Raw genomic sequence first — 21,474 nt, forward strand, 5'->3', positions numbered from 1 at the left:
CCCCACCGAGGACCAGCTGGAAGCCATTTTGATTAAGCTCCACCACAGAAGGAGGACAATACAGCCCCGCCCAGAGCCAGGCGCGCCCCCGCGGCGGGCCGGGTGCGCGTGTCCGCGCCTCTTCCCGCCGGCCTGGCGGGCGCCGGGCCCAGGCCGGGGCGGTGCGAGGCGGGGGGTGGGGGTGGTTATGTAAGCGTTGCGCGCTCCCGCGAGGCGGCAACCAATGGGAAGCCCCGGCGGCTCGTGCTCGCGCACGCAGGGTGGGGGGAGGGAGCGCACGACGTGCGCGCGCCCTCTCCCTCCTCCACCGCTGCCGCCTCCTTCTTCTGCCGCTCCTGGTGCTGCTTGTGTGCTCGTTCGGTGCGGACCTGGTACCTCTTTTGTGAAGCGGCAGCTGAGGAGACTCCGGCGCTCGCCATGGCCGACGAAAAGCCCAAGGTGAGCTCGGCGCTGGCTCCCTCGGCTCCCCGCGCGGTCGGGGTCACGGCGCGGGCCGGGGTCCGGCCTGAGCCCGCCGCGGGCTCCCCGCGCCTTCCTGGGCCCCCCACGGGGCCGGCCGCGGCTCAGGCCCGGGCGCTCCGCGCCATTTTCCTCCCTCCCCTCTTCCTCCCTCCCGCGCCGGAGGAGGCCCCGCCGCCCTCCCCCGCCCCCGGCCGCCTCGGAGTGCGCGCCGGGCGCGAGTAGGGCGGGCGGATCGCGGACGCCCGCGGCCCCATCGGCCGCGAGCGGAGCTCCTCGGGCCCGGCCGGCGGGGCGCGCGTGCGGAGGGGCGTTAGGGCGCGCGGTGTCCCCACCCTCCGCGGACCCCGCGCGGAGCCGTGGCGGGTGTTGCCGCCTCCGCGGTGGCGGGGAGTTCCCTCCGCTCGGGGCTTTCCCCTCAAGGATGGGGGGCTGCGGGCATCTGGGGACCCCTGCCCCGCGCCGCGCTGGCCTGGCGAGGGCTCGAGGAGAATCAATGGGCTGCCGATGGGTTCCCCATCGGGCCGTCGTGAGGGGTCGGGGGTTCCTGGATTCGCGGGGAGTATTTCCCACTTTCCCGGCTTCGGGGTCCCCAGGGGGCTGGGCAGGGGCTTTTCCGTTGGTGCCAGATCACCCCTAACCTGCCGAGACCATGCGGTCTCGGGAAGTTGCAGGCAGAGGGGAGCGCAGAAAGACTTGGTCGGGCTGAACTTTTTAACGCGGGTTTTGAGGCACCGGGAGGCTCTTCCCGTGAGGACTGAGGCTTCCACTTCTTCCTGGCACACGGGACTTTGGTCGGGTTTGTTCTGTGACACCCCCTGCCCCTTCCTTTTCTGAAGTGACTTGGGGGCTACAGAATCCCATCAGCCCTGGATTTGGGCGAACTTCAGGTTGGGTGGAAATCTACGAGGAAGACTTGGAAGAAAACGGCATTTGACCCATGACAACAAAGGGGAGGGGAGAATAAGAGCTCTTAACTGAAAATAAACAAAAGTGAGGCTGCTCATAGAGGCGAACAGGAATAGTGGTTCTGAGTTATTACCGCTGCTTCAGAGAGAATCGGGGGATATTCCTCAGGGAGGTTTTTTAAAAATGTAGTTGAGATATGTTATTAAACTGAGTTTAGTAACTTTTTAACAAGACAGTTGTAATGACTTTTCAATTGCAAGGTCTAGATTTTTATCCGTGCGTTCTGTATTGTATAAAGAGAAAAGACGGTTATTTTAATCTTTTTAAGGGAAATGACATATATTTTGGGGGGATAAAATATGCCATTTTAGAAAATTCAGATACAGGGGTACCTTTCAGTGCATTGAGTGGGACCCATCTTTAAAAATCGATGGTTATCGCTGACGGTATATTGCATGTAGTCTGCTTTTCTGTTTCTGTGACAGCTATTTAATATCGTTGCTCCAGGATTTTCCATCTTTCAGATTGATTTCAGCGGCTGAAAACAGCTGTATACTCTTTTATCATACAGAATGAGAAACCTGTTGATTTCTGAAGCAAGTTGGGCTGCTGCTACTTTAAAAGGTGTTTGTTTTTCACATTTTCCAAATTACACTTTTATTTTTCTTTCAACAGGAAGGAGTCAAGACTGAGAACAACGATCATATTAATTTGAAGGTGGCGGGGCAGGATGGTTCTGTGGTGCAGTTTAAGATTAAGAGGCATACACCACTTAGTAAACTAATGAAAGCCTATTGTGAACGACAGGTGAGGAACTGACATATGCACTTCCAATAAAACTTATTAAGAAAAATTTAATTTTCTTGAGAATAGAAACTAGACTGGCATAATATAATTATCTTTGGTTGAATGAATGCATTTATATACTTCACATATCAGTTCTTTCCTACACTTGGTATGTTGATGCTTCATGAAAACCCTTAGGATGGTTTGGTTAATATTCTGTATGATTCTAGTCCTATGCCAGAATTCATCAAATTATAGTCACAACATGCAATTTGTTCCCCAGGGGACTTGATTCTACTTCTATAAGAGAATAAGAATGAACTTGATAAAATTTCGTCTCAGGCTTTTTTTTAATCCATTTAAAATTTGTGTCCTGTCAGAACAGTTTGTTTTGAGCATTTAAACCAATTTGGAAATAAAATTAAATTGTGCATGTAGAATTGTAGTATTTTCTTAACTCATGGTAGAGGTCAAGAAATTTAACCTCCTGAGTCAGGCAAAAACATTCCTATGTTATTTTACTCAGTAATTAGTAAATGGACAGCAAGAAGTAGAGCTGAATAGCTGCTGGGAGGTGAATGCAGGGTTTAAGACAAAGAAGATTCCTTTTGTGAGGTTGAATCTGTAACAATAAAGAGGTAACTTTAAAGTTGACTTTTGCAAGTCTAACAAAAACTCTGATACCTTTATCAGTTAATAACCTGGTGGAAGGGTTTTTTTTTTTTTTTTTTTTTTAATTCTACTCCATTGAAGTTGGGAAAGTCATTCTTTTAGCCTAAAACAAGTTGTCTGCAATGCAAATTACCTTAAAAATAGGCTCAAAATAGAGTAAGACTTAAACCTGTAGAAGTTGGAAAAAAAAAAAAACAACTCTTGAAGTTGGGAGATTGAGTTTGAGCTGATACTTGTTGGACTTCCTGCATGAGCTCTAAGGCCATTTGGAGGAAACTGAAGATAAACTTCATTTTGAGATTGAAGCTTTATTTTATGCATAATTTATTTGTAATAGAACACTGTGCTTATAGGATTCTTTTAGCTTCATATGTAAACTAATCCTATAATTCCTTAAAAGATACTGATTTTCAGTGTATCTTATTTGAAGAATTTTGGTAAAATTCCTTTGAACAACTAATAAATATATACTTCCTACTTGTGCTAAAGAATTTTTGCTCTAGCATCTTCCATATTTGAACACTAGGGCCCCTTCAGGTTACAGGGGAATTTTAAAAGATAATCATCTTGTAGAACTTTCACATAGCACACTTCTTACAAAGTAGAAACTCATGCTTAGATTTAGTGGTTTTCAACAAAGTTCTCAGCATATCTTTTTATTAAATTTTAGATTTTGAATTGTCACTTTTTTTTTTCTTAAGATTTTATTTATTTGACAGAAATCACAAGCAGGCAGAGAGGCAGGCAGAGAGAGAGGAAGGGAAGCAGGCTCCCTGCTGAGCAGAGAGCCCGATGCAGGGCTTGATCCCGGGACCCTGAGATCATGACCTGAGCAGAAGGCAGAGGCTTTAACCCACTGAGCCACCCAGGTGCCCCTTGTCACACATTTTTTAAAAGGTCCTATTTTTCAAAACTTAATATGGAAACTCAAATGTAGAGCAAAGTTGAAAAAACTTAACATTGAATACCCATATGCTTACCACCTAGTTTAACCATTAGCATTTTACTAGACATATCTATTGATAACCTCTATTAATCCTAAAAGTTCATATTTAAGACTTCCTTTATTTCCTGTAGGGGCCCCAAAGGATCTTTTTACTTATCTGATACTTATCAGATGCCTACCCTGTGGTGGGGCATCATACTGTGTACCAGAAAAACAAAGACATATAGTACATCCCGTATGGAGATTGTCTTTATAAGCACCTGGGTGGCTCAGGTCATGATCCCAGGGTCCTGGGATTGTGCCCCATATTGGACTTCCTGCTCTTCGGGAAGCCTGCTTCTCCTCTCCCACTCCCCTTGCTTGTGTTTTCCCTCTCTAGCTATGCCTCTCTGTCAAATAAATAAAATCTTTATTAAAAAATTTTTTAAAAATATAAGAAATTGTTCTGTAGAATGGAGTTAGTGGGTCAATCAAGAATTAGGCGGTTTTCCTGGTATGTTAAAATTTAATATATTACTCATGTAAATAAAGTTTTTCTTGAATTTTTTTCAGTTAAGTTTAAGTTGACTAAACTTGGGGCCACTCTTAATTTGCAGTAGGGGAAAAGAAGCATTGGTAATCCATTAAAAATATAATTCCACTGCATATCACTTGGAATGCAAATATAATTTGAAGATAAGATTCAGGAAAATTTGGAAAGATTAGTTCCCTTTTTCTAAAGATTATTTATTTATTTATTTATTTGACACAGAGAGAGAGAGAGATCACAAGTAGGCAGAATAGCAGGCAGAGAGAGGGAAGCAGGCTCCCTCCCTAGCAGGGAGCCCGATGCAAGGCTCAATCCCAGGACCCTGAGATCATGACCTGAGCTGAAGGCAGAGGATCAACCCACTGAGCCACCCTGGTGCCCCCCCCCCCCATTTTCTTTTTAGGTGTGGGTATAGCCTCTCAAAAGCCTAGAATATTTACTCAGTTTAATTTGCATAGCTAAAGGGTTGTTGTTTTGTTTGTTTTGGACAGTTGATTTTTGACTAAGGATTTCCTATCAAGATTAATTAAATGCTCATATTTATTTTCTAATGAACTCAGTTGGATCTTTGGAGGAGTTCAAGTAGCTGATAGGCATCTCAAAAGTGCATATGCCAAAGACTCTTTTTTTTAAAAATTTTATTTATTTGACAGATAAGAGATCATAAGTAGGGAGAGAGGGAGGGAGGGAAGCAGGCTCCCTCCCTAGCAGAGAGAGAGCTCCAGGTACAGGGCTCCATCCCTGGACCCTGGGATCATAACCTGAGCCAAAGACAGAGGCTTTAACCCACTGAGCCACTCAGGCGTCCCCCCCCCCCCTTTTAAAGATTTTATTTATTTATTGAAAGACTCTTGATTGTGCTCCTAGAAATCTTTTTCTCCGGTATCCCTACTCAGTAAATAGCACTATGTTATATCTAGTCGGGAGGTCAAAACTTTGGGATTATCCTTGATGATGCTTTATAACTCCTATAAAATCCATCAACAAATTGTGTTCTCTATTTAAACCTGTGCTGTTCAGAACAGTAGATAACAAGCCATGTGTGACTGCTCATCTCCTGAAACATGGCTAGTCCAAATTAATATGTGCTGGAAAGTGTACAATATGTACCCGATTTTGAAAACTCATAGTGGGAAAAGTAAAATACCTTAATTTTTCAAATGTCAATTACATGTTAAAAGGATTTTTAACATATTGATTTAAAACATTAAAATTTTACCTGATTTTAATGTGGCAATTAGAAAAATTAAAATGGGGACGCCTGGGTGGCTCAGTTGGTTAAGCAGCTGCCTTCGGCTCAGGTCATGATCCCAGCGTCCTGGGATCGGGTCCCACATCTGGCTCCTTGCTCAGCAGGGAGCCTGCTTCTCCCTCTGCCTCTGCCTGCCATTCTGTCTGCCTGTGTTTGCTCTCTCCCCTTCTCTCTCTCTGATAAATAAATAAAATCTTTAAAAAAAAAATTAAAATGACGTGTAGCTCACATAATAAGATTTCTCTTGGATAGTGCTGAGCCCTTAGCCATTTTATTCCACTCCTGGTTGATTACTATCTTTGAAGACTTTTCTGATTAATTCACAGTGCTTTTGCTCCCATCACTCGGTCCTCTCACTGTTTTTTGTTTTTTGCATTGATCACTGTATTTGCCTTTCCATTAAAATGTAAGCTACAGAGCGTAGGGCCTTTTTGTTCACTGTTTCTCTAGAACTTAAACTAGTACCTGACATATATATGAGTGTGTTCGGTAAATGCTTATACAGTGATAGCGAACATTCAAGCTGCCTCCAGAAGTTGGGTTGTAAATAAATTTTCTGTTCACATGTAGGATTGAGTTTGCCCTCTTTGGCTGAGGGCATACTGTGCCATTCTAGTGTGCATTTACTATAACTAATGATTTTGTGGAATGTTAAGTGGCTTTAGAGAGCCCAGACTGATTTATTGGTTTAGTTCGGTTTTGTGAAATGAAGAAGTAGGGATCCAAAGAGATACCCTCACACAACTCTTCCGTGGCACAACTCTGAAGCTGAAGCTCAGAGTTAAGATTTACTCAGAAGTGGGGACGCCTGGGTGGCTCAGTTGGTTAAGCAGCTGCCTTCGGCTCAGGTCATGATCCCAGCATCCTGGGATTGAGTCCCACATCTGGCTCCTTGCTCAGCAGGGAGCCTGCTTCTCCCTCTGCCTCTGCCTGCCATTCTGTCTGCCTGTGCTCGCTCTCTCCCCCTTTCTCTCTGATAAATAAATAAAATCTTTAAAAAAAAAAAAAAAGATTTACTCAGAAGTGAAATCCAAATACTGGTTTCCAAATTCATTGTTTGAATTTACGTGGTTTATGGAATCTGAAAGGCAGGTCTCCTGAATTTTTGACGTTCGGTCTGTAGCAAAATAAAACATTTTATTGATAAGGAAAAGCATGCAAACAGGTAGTAATAAAGGAATATGATGCCTGTTCTGGCCTTGTGTTTTTTTCCCTTCTTGTTTTGAACGGCCATGCCATTGATGTTAGGACTTTACTAGTGGACATAGAGAAAGAAACCAGCATATGGCTTCGTATTTTGTTAAAGCAATGCGTCTTCAGTGGAGTGTTTGCAAATGTGTAATTAGTAGTTAATGGCTTGGCATTTAATCCATGGTTGCTTTGCATAATCACAAATTAAATTTGGATGTCATGAGGAATGAATTAAGGTTGTGTCCCCTGTCTGGTCTGGAATCGCATTCTCCAAGACAAAGGCTAGTCCGAAAGTGGTATGTGTCACAGGCTAGAGTGTTCAAGGTAGGTAATACGATCTTGATGTTAGGGGTAGTTTTAAAGATAGACTTACCTTGATGTTGGGGTTAGTTTTAAAGACAGACTTAATGAATCCATGTTTAATAAAGGAATACAGGAGTCAAGTATTGAGCACTTTGTTTCAATATTCTAGTCCTAGGAACTCAGTTTAGTTGAAGCAGGGATTTGTGTAACAGTAGTTACACAAACAATAGTAACAGTTTGTGGTATGAGGATGATACAGGAGTGATTTTTTTTTTTTTTTTTTTTTTGGTAGGGTGCTTCCTAAAAAGCTCTTTTTCCAGTTAATATATTTACAGCATATGTCCGGAGAGACTTTATTTTCCCATCTTGTCTTTCTTTGGCTGCACTTGCCAGCTGTGCTCCTTTTCCCTTTTCCCCACCCCTATGTCAGGTAGGTAATGATTAGTAAAACACTGGAATCTGCTTTGCAGAAGGGGCATGCTTAGGCTCATTTACCTCCTCAAATACATAACAAAAATTTCTTGAAGCCAAACTCGTAATTTTAAAATTCCCTTTTTTGTAATAAAGCTGCACCTCAACTTAGTAGGCTTTAGATTTATTTTATTTTATTTATTAAAAAAAAATTTTTTTTTTTAAAGATTTTATTTATTTGACAGACAGATCACAAGTAGGCAGAGAAGCAGGCAGAGGGAGAGGAGGAAGCAGGCTCCCCGCTGAGCAGAGAGCCCGATGTGGGGCTCTATCCCAGGACCCTGGGATCATGATCTGAGCCGAAGGCAGAGGCTTTAACCCACTGAGCCACCCAGGCGCCCCTTTAGATTTATTTTAAATGATTTATTTTTAAATAAAATGAAGCATGGTAAGGTAGGTACTATTTTCATCCGTTTTATTCCATCATTACCATTAGCATATCCATTAGCACCTACTGTGTGCAAGGAATGCAGTATGTAACCAAGACAGTCAGTGGTTCTTGTCCCTCCTGGAGCTTACTTTTCAGTGAGAGGTTGACAAATAATCATTGCTGGTCTGGGTAAGTACTAAGAAGGAATTTAAAAAGCAGGTGGTTCTTTTGAGGTATTCCACAGTTTTAAGCTTACATGCTTATGGATGGTTTTAGGACAGTAATGGTGGAAATGCTGATTACCCAAGGGTTGAATTCTTGTGGCGTGCCTAACATTGTGCTTGGTTACTTTTGCTTGGTGACAGGAGTTGTTTGGCTAGAAATGAAGGTTAAGTAGCTTTTCTTCTTTAAGATTTTATTTATTTGAAAAAGAGAGCATGAGAAGGGGCAGGGTCAGATGGAGAAGCAGACTCCCTGCTGAGCAGGGATCCTGATGTGGAACTTGATCCTGGGCCTCCAGGATCATGACCTGAGCCAAAGGCAGTCGCTCAACCAACTGAGCCACTCAGGCACCCGAAGTTTAAGTAGCTCTAAGGCAAAATTTTAATTGTTACATTTAGGTGACTTCTAGTTTTCATTATTAAGGGTGGGTTTTTTATTCCCTTTTTGAGAGCTCTCAATGCAATGGAGAATGTTGCTGTGCATATATTTTACTTTAAATTTCAGTAAGTTGGGGCGCCTGGGTGTCTCAGTGGGTTAAAGCCTCTGCCTTGGGCTTGGGTCATGATCCCAGGGTCCTGGGATCGAGCCCCGCATCGGGCTCTCTGCTCAGCAGAGAGCCTGCTTCCTCCTCTATCTCTGCCTGCCTCTCTGCCTACTTGTGATCTCTCTGTCAAATAAGTAAAATCTTGTTAAAAAAATAAATTTTAGTATTTTTCTAATTCATTTAAATGCAGTTTGGCACAAGCTATGATCTGTTCAAACTTGGAGTAGCTGTGGTCTCAAAGTAATACACCCTTTTTTTTTTTTTTTTTTTTTTTTTTTTTTAAAGACTTTATTTATTTATTTGACAGAGAGAAATCACAAGTAGATGGAGAGGCAGGCAAAGAGAGAGAGAGGGAAGCAGGCTCTCCGCTGAGCAGGGAGCCCGATGTGGGACTCGATCCCAGGACCCCGAGACCATGACCCGAGCCGAAGGCAGCGGCTTAACCCACTGAGCCACCCAGGCGCCCAGTAATACACCCTTTTTAAAACGACCTTTTAAAAAAAAAGATTTATTTATTTGAGAGAGTGAAAGAGTAAGTTGGGGACAGGTAAAAGGAGAGGGAGAGAGAATCTCAAATAGGTCATGACCTGAGTCAGAATCAAGAATTGGCTGCTTAACCAACTGAGCCATCCGGGCACCCCTAAAAAAGACCTTTTGATCATTTATTGGGCGCCCAGGTGATTTAGTTGTTTGTGTGTCTGCCTTTGGCTTAGGTCATGATCCTGGAATCTGGGAGATTGCCAGAGATTCAGCCTCCCGGCTCAGCGGGGAGTCTGCTTCTCTCTCTCCCTCTGCTCCTCCCCCAGTTTGTTCCCTCTCAATTAAATAAATAAAATTTTCAAAAAAAAAAAAATTCTTCCTAAGAAGTTCAAACATAGTTCAGAGAATGTGAAAGTCATGCCAAATCTTTTTACCCACATAGAAATGTGAACATGTTGATGATCATTTATTTAGGTTTCTCTTTTAATATATTTATGGCTAAATATGCATATAATTTTAGTTCTTAGTGTTTTCTTGCATTCTTAACTGCTTTTACTCTCTTGCAGGGTTTGTCAATGAGGCAGATCAGATTCCGATTTGATGGTCAGCCAATCAATGAAACAGACACACCTGCACAGGTAAAATGTCTTTGTGCTAACTAGAAAAGTCAGTGTGTTTTGTGATTTGCTCAGCAGCCTTGTTTTTATTTGTAGACTTTTAGACATTGGAGTAGAGTTTTTGACCAGAGTGCAAAACTTTAAAATATCATGAATATTTGTATTTCTTCAGGAAATGCTAGTGGTTTTTAAACCAGTTACCATTTTGTAAAGCTGATAGGTCATTTACTTAATTTAGTCTAATCTTTCCCATTGCCAGCGCTATTTGGAGACAATACTTCAGAATGCTGTTTTTGTCGCCACAGCTCTTGATCATACTCCAGGTTCCCAACAGGTGATTGGTTGGTTGTAGACCCTGAGCATTTTCACTTCTCGTGCTGACTTCTCTTTCACCAGCCCTTGTGAACTAAAGGGACCTTGGGGGCTCTAACTGGAAGTCTCTTAGTGGTTTAGCTTGATCAGTAGGGTTTGTTTTTTGGGGGGGATTTTTTTTTTTTTTTGGTCAGACAGAGTGGCAGGCAGAGGCAGAGGGAGAAGCAGGCTTCCTGCTGAGCAAGGAACCCGATGTGGGACTCGATCCCAGGATGCTGGGAGCCGAAGGCGCCGCTTAACCAACTCACATCCAGGTGTCCGAATCAGTAGGGTTTTTGATAATAGGTTACTTTCCAAAGCCTTCTGCAAAAGGTGATGCTGTCTGATCTCTTAATCTATTTTTTAATTGTTTAAAAGGTTTTATTTACTTGAACCCAAAGGCAGTCCCTTAACGACTGAGGTACCTACGCGTCCCTCCATTAATCTCTTTAGGAGTCACTTTGCAAGGGTTCAGCTGGGTGGTCTTTTGTGGCAGAAAGTCTTTGTATTTGTTTCTTTTTTTTTAAAGATTTTATTTATTTGACAGAGATCATAAGTAGGCAGAGAGACAGGCAGAGAGAGAGGAGGGGAAGCAGGCCCTCTGCTGAGCAGAGAGCCCCATGTGGTAGGACTCGATCCCAGGACCCTGAGATCATGACCTGAGCTGAAGGCAGTGGCCCAACCCACTCAGCCACCCAGGTGCCCCGTATTTGTTTCTTTTTACCCTGTGAGATTCCACTCAAGACTTCGTTTGGGGGGAAAAATATTTTGATAGAATTTTAAATTGAAGCCTGTCTACTTTCAAATGTTTTATCAGTCTATAAAAACTAGAAAGTAATAAATATGGTATGAGTGAAGCAGCTTATTCTGGTTGTGTTTTAAAAATTTGAAATGTCTGGGTTGTAATTGAGGAAACAATGTTTTGAAGTGATTTCCTGTGGTGAGTCTCTCAGAAGCAGTTATAGGAGATAGCCACAAGGCGGAGCTGCATTCTCTTGGTGAGTGAGAGACTGGAAAGACTTCTATTCTTTCAAAGGTATTTCAAGTTTCACTGTAAAATGTGACATCCCTGGGGTTTTATTTCAGTAGATAGGTGAAGACATGTTTTGATGGTTTAAAAAGAATAAAAACCTATTTACATTAAACTCGGATATTTAGAATGCATTTGCTGTCTTTTGATGCTCTCATCTGCCACCAAAAACAAGTTCTGGTCTCTACATTACTGGCTGCAAATATTAAACTGTGAGAAGGATTTGTTTGGATCTGCATTATGAAATTTTATGTTGAAAGTGGACTCGAACTCCTTTGAGTATTTGAAATTGAATTTGCTGTAGAATGAAACTGATTCATTTTAGAATTATTCTCCCAATGTTTATTAAATAGTAGAATTATATAAAATAGAATATCTTGGGGTGCCTGGGTGGCTCAGTGGGTTAAGTCTGCCTTCAACTCAGGTCATGGTCTCAGGGTCCTGGGATGGAGCACTGGGTTGGGCTCTCTGCTCAGCGGGGGGGCCTGCTTTCCCATCTCTTCTGCCTACCTCTGCCTACTTGTGATTTCTCTCTGTGTTAAATAAATAAATAGAATCTTTAAAAAAAATAGAATATCTTAATGACCAGTTTTAATAGTAATGTATGTGTCCATATTCTGTTAAATACTCTCTTCGATTCATTTAATTCTCATATCTGAATGCTATTTCATTTTACAAAGAGGGAATTGAGACTTAGTCATTAGCATTTTATTTTATTTTAAAGATTTTATTTATTTATTTATTTGACAAAGAGAGACACAGTGAGAGAGGGAGCACAGGCAGGGGAGTGGGAAAGGGAGAAGCAGTCTTCCTGATGAACAAGGAGCCTGATGTGGGGCTGGATCCGAGGACCCTGGGATCATGACCTGAGCAGGAGGCAGAGGCTTAACCCACGTTGCCACCCAGGCGCCCAAGTCATTAACATTTTAATGCTATGGTCCTACTTTAGTGTATTTGAACTTTGTTAGAAATGATTCTGTTTCTTGTCTTTAGGGACCCAGGGTTCTTGTTTTGTGTTTTTTTTTTCTTCCCAAATTACCAGTTTTTAGAACGTATTTTTTTGAGGGTAATTATCAGCATAATAAACTGTTATAAAGGTTATTTATTTTACAGCGCTGCCGTATGTACCAAGATTTTGCTATTCTGGTAGAAAGGACGGTTGTTTTATGTATGGGTTGTGAGTCTTGCAAACTTGGCTTGTGAATACCAGTTTTAAAACTTAAAGTACTTTGGGGCGCCTGGGTGGCTCAGTGGGTTAAGCCGCTGCCTTCAGCTCAGGTCATGATCTCAGGGTCCTGGGATCGAGTCCCGCATCAGGCTCTCTGCTCAGTGGGGAGCCTGCTTCCTCCTCTCTCTGTCTGCCTCTCTGCCTACTTGTGATCTCTCTCTGTCAAATAAATAAATAAAATCTTTAAAAAAAAAAAAAAAAACTTAAAGTACTTTTTTAGTAAGTCTGTCCTTACATGTATCCCCTCCCTTACTGCACAGAGCTCACTGCCGTGCTGTGTGTGTGTGCATACACACACACACCCTTTTAGAAATGCAAATATAGTCATACTATAACCAGTTTTTCTGTCTCCTTTTTTGTTGTTGTTTTAAGATTTGATTGAGCGTGAGCAGAGGGAAGGGGAAAAGCGAAGGGGGAGAGGATCCCAGGCAGACCCTGCCCTGAGTCCAGAGCCCAGTGTAAGGTTGGATCTCACAACCCTGAGATCAGGACCCAACTTGAAATCAAGTGTCAGGTGCCCAGCTGACTGAGCCACCCAAGCACTCCGCTACCGAGTTTTTAAGTTTGTTTTTAGCCTAATACTGTATCTTAGGGATAGTTCCATTTCTACACATGTAAATCTGTGGTGTTTCATGTTAAGAGTGTACCACATTTCTTTGAGTTTTTTTATATTTAGGTTATTTCCAGGGTTTTGCTCATCTAAACAACATTGCAGTGAGATCTTTTACATGTATCATTTTTATTTTCATTTATTTTGTTTTTATATCATTTATTTTTATCATGATGAATTATTTTACCTTTTTTTTTTAAAGATTTTATTTATTTATTTGACAGATAGAGATCACAAGTAGGCAGAGAGGCAGGCAGAGAGGAGGGGAAGCAGGTTCCCCGCTGAGCAGAGAGCCCGATGAGGGGCTCTATCCCGGGACCCTGAGATCATGACCTGAGCCGAAGACAGAGGCTTTAACCCACTGAGCCACCCAGGTGCCCCTATTTTACCATTTTTATAACATTTTTTTTTAAAGATTTTATTTATTTACTTGACAGCCAGAGATCACAAGTAGGCAGAGAGGCAGGCAGAGAGTGGGGGTGGGGTGGTGGGGGAAGCAGGCTCCCTGCTGAGCAGAGATTCCAGGACCCTGAGATCATGACCTGAGCTAAAGGCAGATGCTTAAGCGACTAAGCCACCCAGGCCACTCCCAAGCTTTTTCACTTAAAAACAGCTTTCGGGGCACCTTCAGTGGGTTAAGGCACCTTCAGTGGGTTAAGCCTCTGCCTTCGGCTCAGGTCATGATCTCAGGGTCCTGGGATGGAGCCCCACATTGGGTTCTCTGCTTAGCAGGGAGCCTGCTTCCCCTCCTCTCTCTCTGCCCGCCTCTCTGCCTACTTGTGATCTCTGCCTGTCAAATAAATAAATAAAATCTTTAAAAAAAAAAAAAAAAAGGCAAAAACTCCCACCCCCCTCTTTCAAACAAACAAACAAAAACCCCTAAGCTTTTTATAATCTTCATATAAGGAAGACCAAGTGAAAAATTAACTTAAACCGAAGACTGATGCTACATTAAGCTGTAGGATGTCTACAGTAATGAACACGGGATTTGGGTGGAACTTGTGGAGTTTTGGGGGTACTTAAGTCCTAGAGTTAAAAATCTTAAGAGCTGATAATCAGTGGCCTTCCATTTGTTTTTCTTCTCTCATATGCCAGTTGGAAATGGAGGATGAAGATACAATTGATGTGTTCCAGCAGCAGACAGGAGGTGTCTACTAAAAAGGGAACCTGCTACTTTACTCCAGAACTCTGTTCCTTCAGACCAAGAAGACATTCTCAATTAGAAAGCCGCAATTTGGTTCCGCCACATCCCGACTACTACAGTATAGTTTTCTCTATTCTTTCATTTCCCCTTCCCCATTCCTTTATTGTACATAAAGTAACTGTGTATGTGCACAAGCATATTGCATTTTTTTTTTAACTAAATGGCCAATGGTATGTTTTGATCGACATCAAATGGAGATGGGATGGGGGAAAATACTGCTTCTGTGAAAATCCCCCCCTCTCCATTAGTGGCATGCTCAGTCGGCTCTTATCTTTATATTCCAGTAAGTTATTTTGCTCTCACTGTTTAACAAAAAAAAAGAACAACATAAAAATCCTTGCATACCTTGTTCGATTGGAGAATTTTAATGTTTTTCATTTATCATTGTAAAACCAAGGACAATTTTATAACTTTTTTGTACGTAGCTGTTACATGTAGGGCAATCTGTCTTTAAGTAGGGATAAATTACTCTAAAAGAAATGAATCCTAGATAGTTTTCCCTTCAAGTCAAGCGTCTTGTTGTTTAAATAAACTTCTTGTTTAAAATGAGCTGTTTTCTTTATTCTGAAGAATATTGAGAAGCTTAGAAAAAAAAACCATGAAGTGAGTAGACCTACTAGAAGTAACATTTCAAGGAAGACAAAGCTACATTGCATTCCTGACAGACTGATACAAAACAATAACAAAGTTTATAAGTGACTAGCAACTAATGTTTCAGCCTCTTTGTTTAAAAAGCTTAGGCAGTTCTAAATACGCAACTTTACTAGCAAAAAAAAAAAAAAAAAAAAATTGGGTCATAATGTGGATTTAGTCCCAAGTATTCTTTTCTGTAACCACTACCTGGTAGAATGGGTTAGTACATGCAGCTGAGAGAAAGTTCTGAGTTTGCTAACTGCTGATGAATCGCTTAGACATGCTAGCCTCTTTTGGTGAATAAATGTTCCCTGACTCAAAATAGAGTCTTTGTTCCTTGAGGATGTTGAAGGCCAGTAAATATTTATCCACATATATCCACTCTTAGAGCCTTAAATATGCAGGGCACCACAGTTTTTAAGCCCAAATGTATGAGGAAGGGTAACAGCTATAGAACCAGTAAATAGAATCTTAGAGCTGGAAAGACAGATTACCTAACTCTAACCCCTGTTTTAGAGATAAGGAAGCTGAGGCCCTGAGGGTTGTTACTTGTCACACAGCTAGATGATTGTGAAACTAGGACTAGAGAACAGGTCTGGTGCCTGTTCATTCGGTTCTTCTATATTGGTTCTCAAGAAACTGAATTTCCACCCCTGAATTTTCACCAGTGTGGCCTTTTGGGATGGAGTCCCCATATCCTATCATGCCTTGTCTTTCACTTAGTTCACTCTACCACTGTTGCAGTGTGGTCTTTTTTTTTTTTTTTTTTTTTAAGATTTCATTTATCTATTTGTCAGAGAGACAGCGAGCGAGAGTGAGCATAGGCAGACAGTGTGGAAGGCAGAGTCAGAGGGAGAAGCAGGCTCCCTGCGGAGCAAGGAGCCCGATGTGGGACTCGATCCCAGGACGCCGGGATCATGACCTGAGCCGAAGGCAGCTGCTCAACCAACTGAGCCACCCAGGCGTCCCTGGTCTTTTTTTTTAATACATCCATTTTTATGGTGAATGAGCTTCCCTAGACAGCAGGTGTTCTGTAGGTTTTTAAAGTTTTCTTTATTGAAGTAATGTCTACACCCTGTGTGGGGCTTGAACTCATGACCTCAGGATCAAGCATTGCATGCTTTTCTGACAGCCAGCCAGCTTCCCCTATTCCATAGTTCTTTCGCTCTGTATATATGAGTTAATCTCGAACCAACAACTTTTATTTTCCTGTATGTATAGTGTTACCAACCTCCGTTTACAATTTGTATTGTGTACCTGTGTGGGAAGGCTACCACCCAAGAAATCTTAGATCAGGTAAGTGCATGTCTCTTGAGTTGTTGTACTAGATACTGTTAAGTGGTGGACTTTGGTGGTGCCATAAAAATAAAAAATTAGGATTGAAATTCAAGCCAGGGAAAGGGTCTTGAATTGTGTTCTTGTTTAATTAGGAGTTTACTGATTAATGTCTGAGCTTTTGCCATATTGGGGGGGAATATAAACTTTATAGTAGGAAAACCTGTTAGAATTTTAAAAGCCAGAGGAGAAAGCATGGAAAAGGCACTGTTTGGTAATGTGTGTTGTAGCTTATTAATAGTTGGGTCAGTGTGGAACTACCACTGTTGTTAAGTATTCTTCATGGTTCCTGTTTCAGATACCTTGTTACCATAAAGACAGATTTTCTATGCAAAAACTTAATGGAGCTTTTTTTAGTTTTGTGGGTTTTTTTTTTTTTGTAATCTCTACCCAGTGTGGGGCCTGAACTCATGGCCCCAAGATCTAATTGCCCACTCTCCCAACTGAGCCAGCCAGCTCCTCAGCTCCCTGAGGAGCGCTCTTTTTTTTTTTTTTTTTTTTAAGGATTTTATTTATTTATTTGATAGAGATCCCAAGTAGGCAGAGAGAGGGAGAAGCAGGTTCCTTGCTGAGCAGAAAGCCTGATGCCCGGGCTCGATCCCAGGACCCTGAGATCATCTGAGCCACCCAGGAACCCCTGAGGAGTGCTTTTTATTTTTTTATTTTTATTTTTAAAAAGATTTTATTTATTTATTTATTTGTCAGAAAGAGAGAGAGAAAGCACACAAGCAGGCAGAGAGGCAGGCAGAGGCGGAGAGAGAGGCAGGCTCCCTGCTGAGCAAGGAGCCCGATGTGGTACTCAATCCTAGGACCCTGGCAGTGGCTTAACCCACTGAGCCTTCCAGGCGTCCCTGAGGAGTGCTTTTTAAAGAACACTTTGAAAATACGTGAATTGTTGAAAATGCTGGAAGTAATCTTTGCATTTTAGTTTCTTTACCTTTGGTGGGGAGGTTCAAATGATGGGAGTTACGCTGCCATTTTGATTAATTGTTGGAACAATTTAACTGAACTCTTTCTGGCTGCTCTCACATTAATATCCCCATATTTATATCCTGAAAGTAGGAAATAGTGTCTAAATGAACACAATTCTGTACAGGGAAATGAGAGAATTTTTCTCCCGAAGCACCCCTCCTGTTCATCCACACGGCTTGAGGCCAAAACAAAACGTATTATTAGCAACTTTTCAGAAATAGGAGTGTCAGGTTGGTTCATTTTTTTTGCTTGTTCATGTTTTTGTGGAAATTACTGTAACTTGATGATCAGTTTATTTTCTTATTTATTTAAATTCGATTAGCCAACATACTGTATATCATAAGTTTTTGACGTAGTGTTCAATGATTCATTAGTTGCATTTTAACACCTAGTTTGTATTCTCCTGAAAGGGTATGATATGGAAGGGAAGGTGGCGAAGTAGCAGCATAGAGGAGAAATGGTAGGCTTCGGACAGAGTGTGTAGGGCTCTAGGAGATTGTGCCAGCAGGAGGTCAGTGGGAAGTGGAATCCCCGGGCAGGAGGGAAGCCTGTTGGGGCCCTTGTAGGTGTTAAGGTGTATTGGAGAGGGCCAGCTGTGCTGGTTTGGGTTATTTTTGAGTTCAGATATTGCTGCTTTTAAATATGACTAACAGTGATTCTGGATTGTGGTTTTGCATTAGAATCCCCTGGTGAGCTGTTAAAATCATACCAATGCCAGAGTCCTACCCCTAGACATGTATTTTCACAGCAATGGAATGAGAAGCAATTCTGGGAGGCATCATCACAACTCTTAAGAGTTCATAAGCAGGGGCGCCTGGGTGACTCTGGGTTAAGCATCTGCCTTCAGCCAGGTCATGTCAGGGTCCTGGGATCGAGCCCCACTTCTGGCTCTTTGCTCAGAGAGGAGCCTGCTTCCCCCTCTCTCTGCCTGTCTCTGCCTACTTGTGATCTGTCAAATAAATAAATAAAATCTTAAAAAAAAAAAAAGGAAATGGGTGCCTGGGTGACTCAGTGGGTTAAGCCTCTGCCTTCAGCTTGGGTCATGATCTCAGGGTCCTGGGATCGAGCCCCGCATCAGGCTCTGTGCTCTGTGGGCTCCCCACACCCCCACTTGCCTGCTTCTCTGCCTACTTGCGATCTCTGTCTGTCAAATAAATAAATAAAATCTTTTAAAAAATTAATAAGCACCTAATGGATGGTGAAGATTACATGAGATAATGTTTCAGCCGCCTAGCACAATGCCTCCCACGAACTCTTTAAATAAAAGTTATTATTTTGGGCGTGCAGCGAAGGCTCTGCCATAGGATGCTGAGGCTTCAACAGAATTCTGTGATCGGTGCCCATGCCTTGTACTTAACATAAAAAGGCTGAGAATTTTCTATTCACTTCTGAAACAATGTAATCTTCATCTTGTTAGGTTTTTAAATAAATGCTTAATGCTAAATTGTACCCTAATGAGTTTTTAAGGAAAAAGAGTCCTGAGGATTTTAATGATTTTTGAATATTCTGAAAACCAAAAGACCTAGCCACAAGGTGCTTCTGGCATTCTCATTATGTAGGTGGTGATCTGAGGGCTGGCCCCCCATGTAGCGGCATACACAGGTGCTTTTTTGAGACTTTAGTCTGTAAAGTAGTTAGTTAGCTAATGAAAAGAGTTCCTCAGAGTGGAACATTATTAGAATAGAGCATATAAACAGGTTAGGAATTTAATCTATTTGGAATGTGGAGTGTTACTTCCCTGTAAGCAGTGACATGTGACTATGAGATCATTTTAGGATTTCCTATACCCTTGGGGCCTTTATGAAACCGTTTAAAGTCTCAGAATTGTTGTGTAATGTTTGCTTTCTTGCAGTTTGTATTTTAAGGCATATTATATGGATAACTTTGCCATAAGTTACAGAATTTGGGATATTAAGAATTTTCTCACATTTTTCAGGGCATGCTGTTTAAAATTATTTGATGTTTGTAATTTTAGCAGTTATTTTTGCAAAGGAGGCCAAATTCATCTCTAGGAGAGCAGGACAGATGGGTTCGGGGAATTTTTTCCTTGTTTATTAAATAAAGAAATATTAGCTTGGGATTGGGGAAAGCGAATAAACTTAATCCACATCATTTTATTCAGGTCAGTCTGAGAGAAGGGGAAAGGATGAGAAGATAGGAATCCTGTGTCCCTCCACAATCCAGTGATTAAAAAGGATGGGAGAGTGGCATGTCAGATCTAGCAGGGAGTATGTGTCATTTTGTTTACCTTTGACAAAGAGAAGGCAAAACATGACCACCATTTTCCATATCTCAGGTGGTTGGTTTGTTTTATGGCAAATGAGTTTCAAGAGAAAATAAACGCCTTCAGTTGTCTCTCTGTGACATTAATCTGCCTTTGTGTGTGTGTGTGAGGATACAGCTAAGAAAAGAATGGACAGATGCATACTAAATTTGGCTTTAGGAGTGTTGGATACAGAATGTATGTGTAAATATGTATGGCTAAGTCACACAGAAGTAACATGGGGCACCCTGGAATCCTGGGGTTGAAAAGCTGGTTAGAAATACTTGTCAATGAGTCATTAATTCAGTTACTTCGTGAAATTCAAAGGCACAAGAGCAGCACATTCTTTTTGACAATAGGAGGAATAGAAAATGGGAAGAAAATGTGTTGGGGCGCCTGGCTGGCTTAGTCTGGGGAGCATGTAACTCTTGATCTCGGGGTCATGAGTTCAAGCCCCACACTGGGCATAGAGATTATTATTATTATTTTTTTTTTTTTTAAAGATTTTATTTATTTATTTGTAAGAGAGAGAGAGAGTGAGAGCGAGCACAGGCAGACAGAGTGGAAGGCAGAGTCAGAGGGAGAAGCAGGCTCCCTGCGGAGCAAGTAGCCCGATGTGGGACTCGATCCCAGGACGCTGGGATCATGACCTGAGCCGAAGGCAGCTGCTTAACCAACTGAGCCACCCAGGCGTCCCTGGGCATAGAGATTATTTAAGAAAACAAAGAAAATGCATTAAAGTATGGTTGAACAAAAACAATTACTGTTCTTGTAGGTCAGAAATAGTCCAATGTCTGCAATTTCATATGGGTTCAGCCCAGTATGTGTGTTTGGGATCAGAGTGTGAGATGCTAATCTAAGAAATTGGTTCAAACTTGATTGCATAATCTCGGTAGAGTAAATCCCAATACTAAGGTGCTGGAGATTGCCCCTTTCCCCTGGCATTCTGGAATAAATTGGGGCAGATTGAAATGGGGGATTCAGAACAAAGTTGGTAACGTTCAAGGCAAAAAACATGCTTGAGAGCTAAGAGATGCTATGTCAATACATCTTTTTGTGTTTCATTTAAATTTAGTTATTACCTTAGTAGGCTTCAAGTGGTGAAGAACGATTTCCAGATTATTGTATTCTGAGTAAGTTGTACATTGCATTCTTGAATAAAACTCTCCACATACCCAGTAACAAATTTAAAAACCAACAGGATTTATGTCCATGTTAAAGGAAAATTATTAGGTCTTTAAACATTTTTTGACATCTTTTAAATAGTAATTTCTTGCCACCTGCTTCAGAACAATAGATTGTGTTCTGAGGAAATTCTGAGAATACTGGGTTTACAAAATCCTTTTGGCAACGCTGATTACTAGACTTTCTGAATTAAAATACAAATGAAAGACTAGTACTTGGAAGATAGTAGGGAAGTGGCAGCATGGGACTAAGTGAAATCACGGGGCACTGACTGCTTAAAGATAGGAGAAATTGGGCGCCTGGGTGGCTCAGTGGGTTAAGCCGCTGCCTTCGGCTCGGGTCATGATCTCAGAGTCCTGGGGTCGAGTCCCGAATCGGGCTCTCTGCTCAGCGGGGAGCCTGCTTCCCTCTCTCTCTCTCTGTCTGCCTCTCCATCTACTTGTGATTTCTCTGTCAAATAAATAAATAAAATCTTTAAAAAAAAAAAAAAAAGATAGGAGAAATTATGCAGAGTATGGCTAACTGCTCATGCCCCCCTCACTGTGTTTAAAAAGCAGGTGAAAATGGAACATATATATGGGGCAGTGGTTTTGAAATTGCATGGAACCATGGGGTTGTGCAAAAGAGACAGTGGAGAGGCCAGCCAGGGATGGAGAAGTGGAAGGGGCCAGGATTTCGGACCCTCTGCTCAGTTTCAATCACAGCTGGTCTGTTCATCTATTTTATATATTTGGATTCTGCTTCATAAATGCTTGAAAAACACTGCTTATAGTCATGAAACAGCTGTTGGACCATTCCTTGTCATAAGAATTCATCTAATATTTCCTTAGGTTTTTAGGTCAACTTAAGGGTTCAGAACAAATTTTGTATGGACTTTGAATCCTCAATATGAATTTTACAAATCAACGATGG

The 21,474-nt window shown here is 41.9% G+C and overlaps 1 protein-coding gene across 4 annotated transcripts; it reads left to right on the forward strand.

Annotated features, from left to right (window-relative positions):
- Positions 1-207: 207 nt before the first annotated feature.
- SUMO2 (small ubiquitin like modifier 2) lies at positions 208-14,723 on the forward strand. 4 transcript variants are annotated; one of them, XM_059148669.1, is made up of 5 exons: positions 217-438; positions 2,044-2,175; positions 9,701-9,772; positions 10,011-10,085; positions 14,066-14,723. In XM_059148669.1, the coding sequence occupies exons 1-5, from the start codon at positions 418-420 to the stop codon at positions 14,126-14,128; spliced, it is 363 nt and encodes a 120-aa protein (XP_059004652.1). In that variant the 5' UTR covers positions 217-417; the 3' UTR covers positions 14,129-14,723. The 4 variants fall into 4 exon arrangements, with proteins under 4 accessions (XP_059004654.1, XP_059004652.1, XP_059004653.1 ...); XM_059148671.1 differs by lacking the exon at positions 2,044-2,175 and having other exon boundaries at positions 208-438; XM_059148670.1 differs by lacking the exon at positions 10,011-10,085 and having other exon boundaries at positions 227-438.
- The last annotated feature ends 6,751 nt before the right edge of the window (positions 14,724-21,474 follow it).

The sequence above is a fragment of the Mustela lutreola genome, chromosome 15, assembly GCF_030435805.1.
Source record: "Mustela lutreola isolate mMusLut2 chromosome 15, mMusLut2.pri, whole genome shotgun sequence".
In the NCBI taxonomy this organism is placed as follows: domain Eukaryota; kingdom Metazoa; phylum Chordata; class Mammalia; order Carnivora; family Mustelidae; genus Mustela; species Mustela lutreola.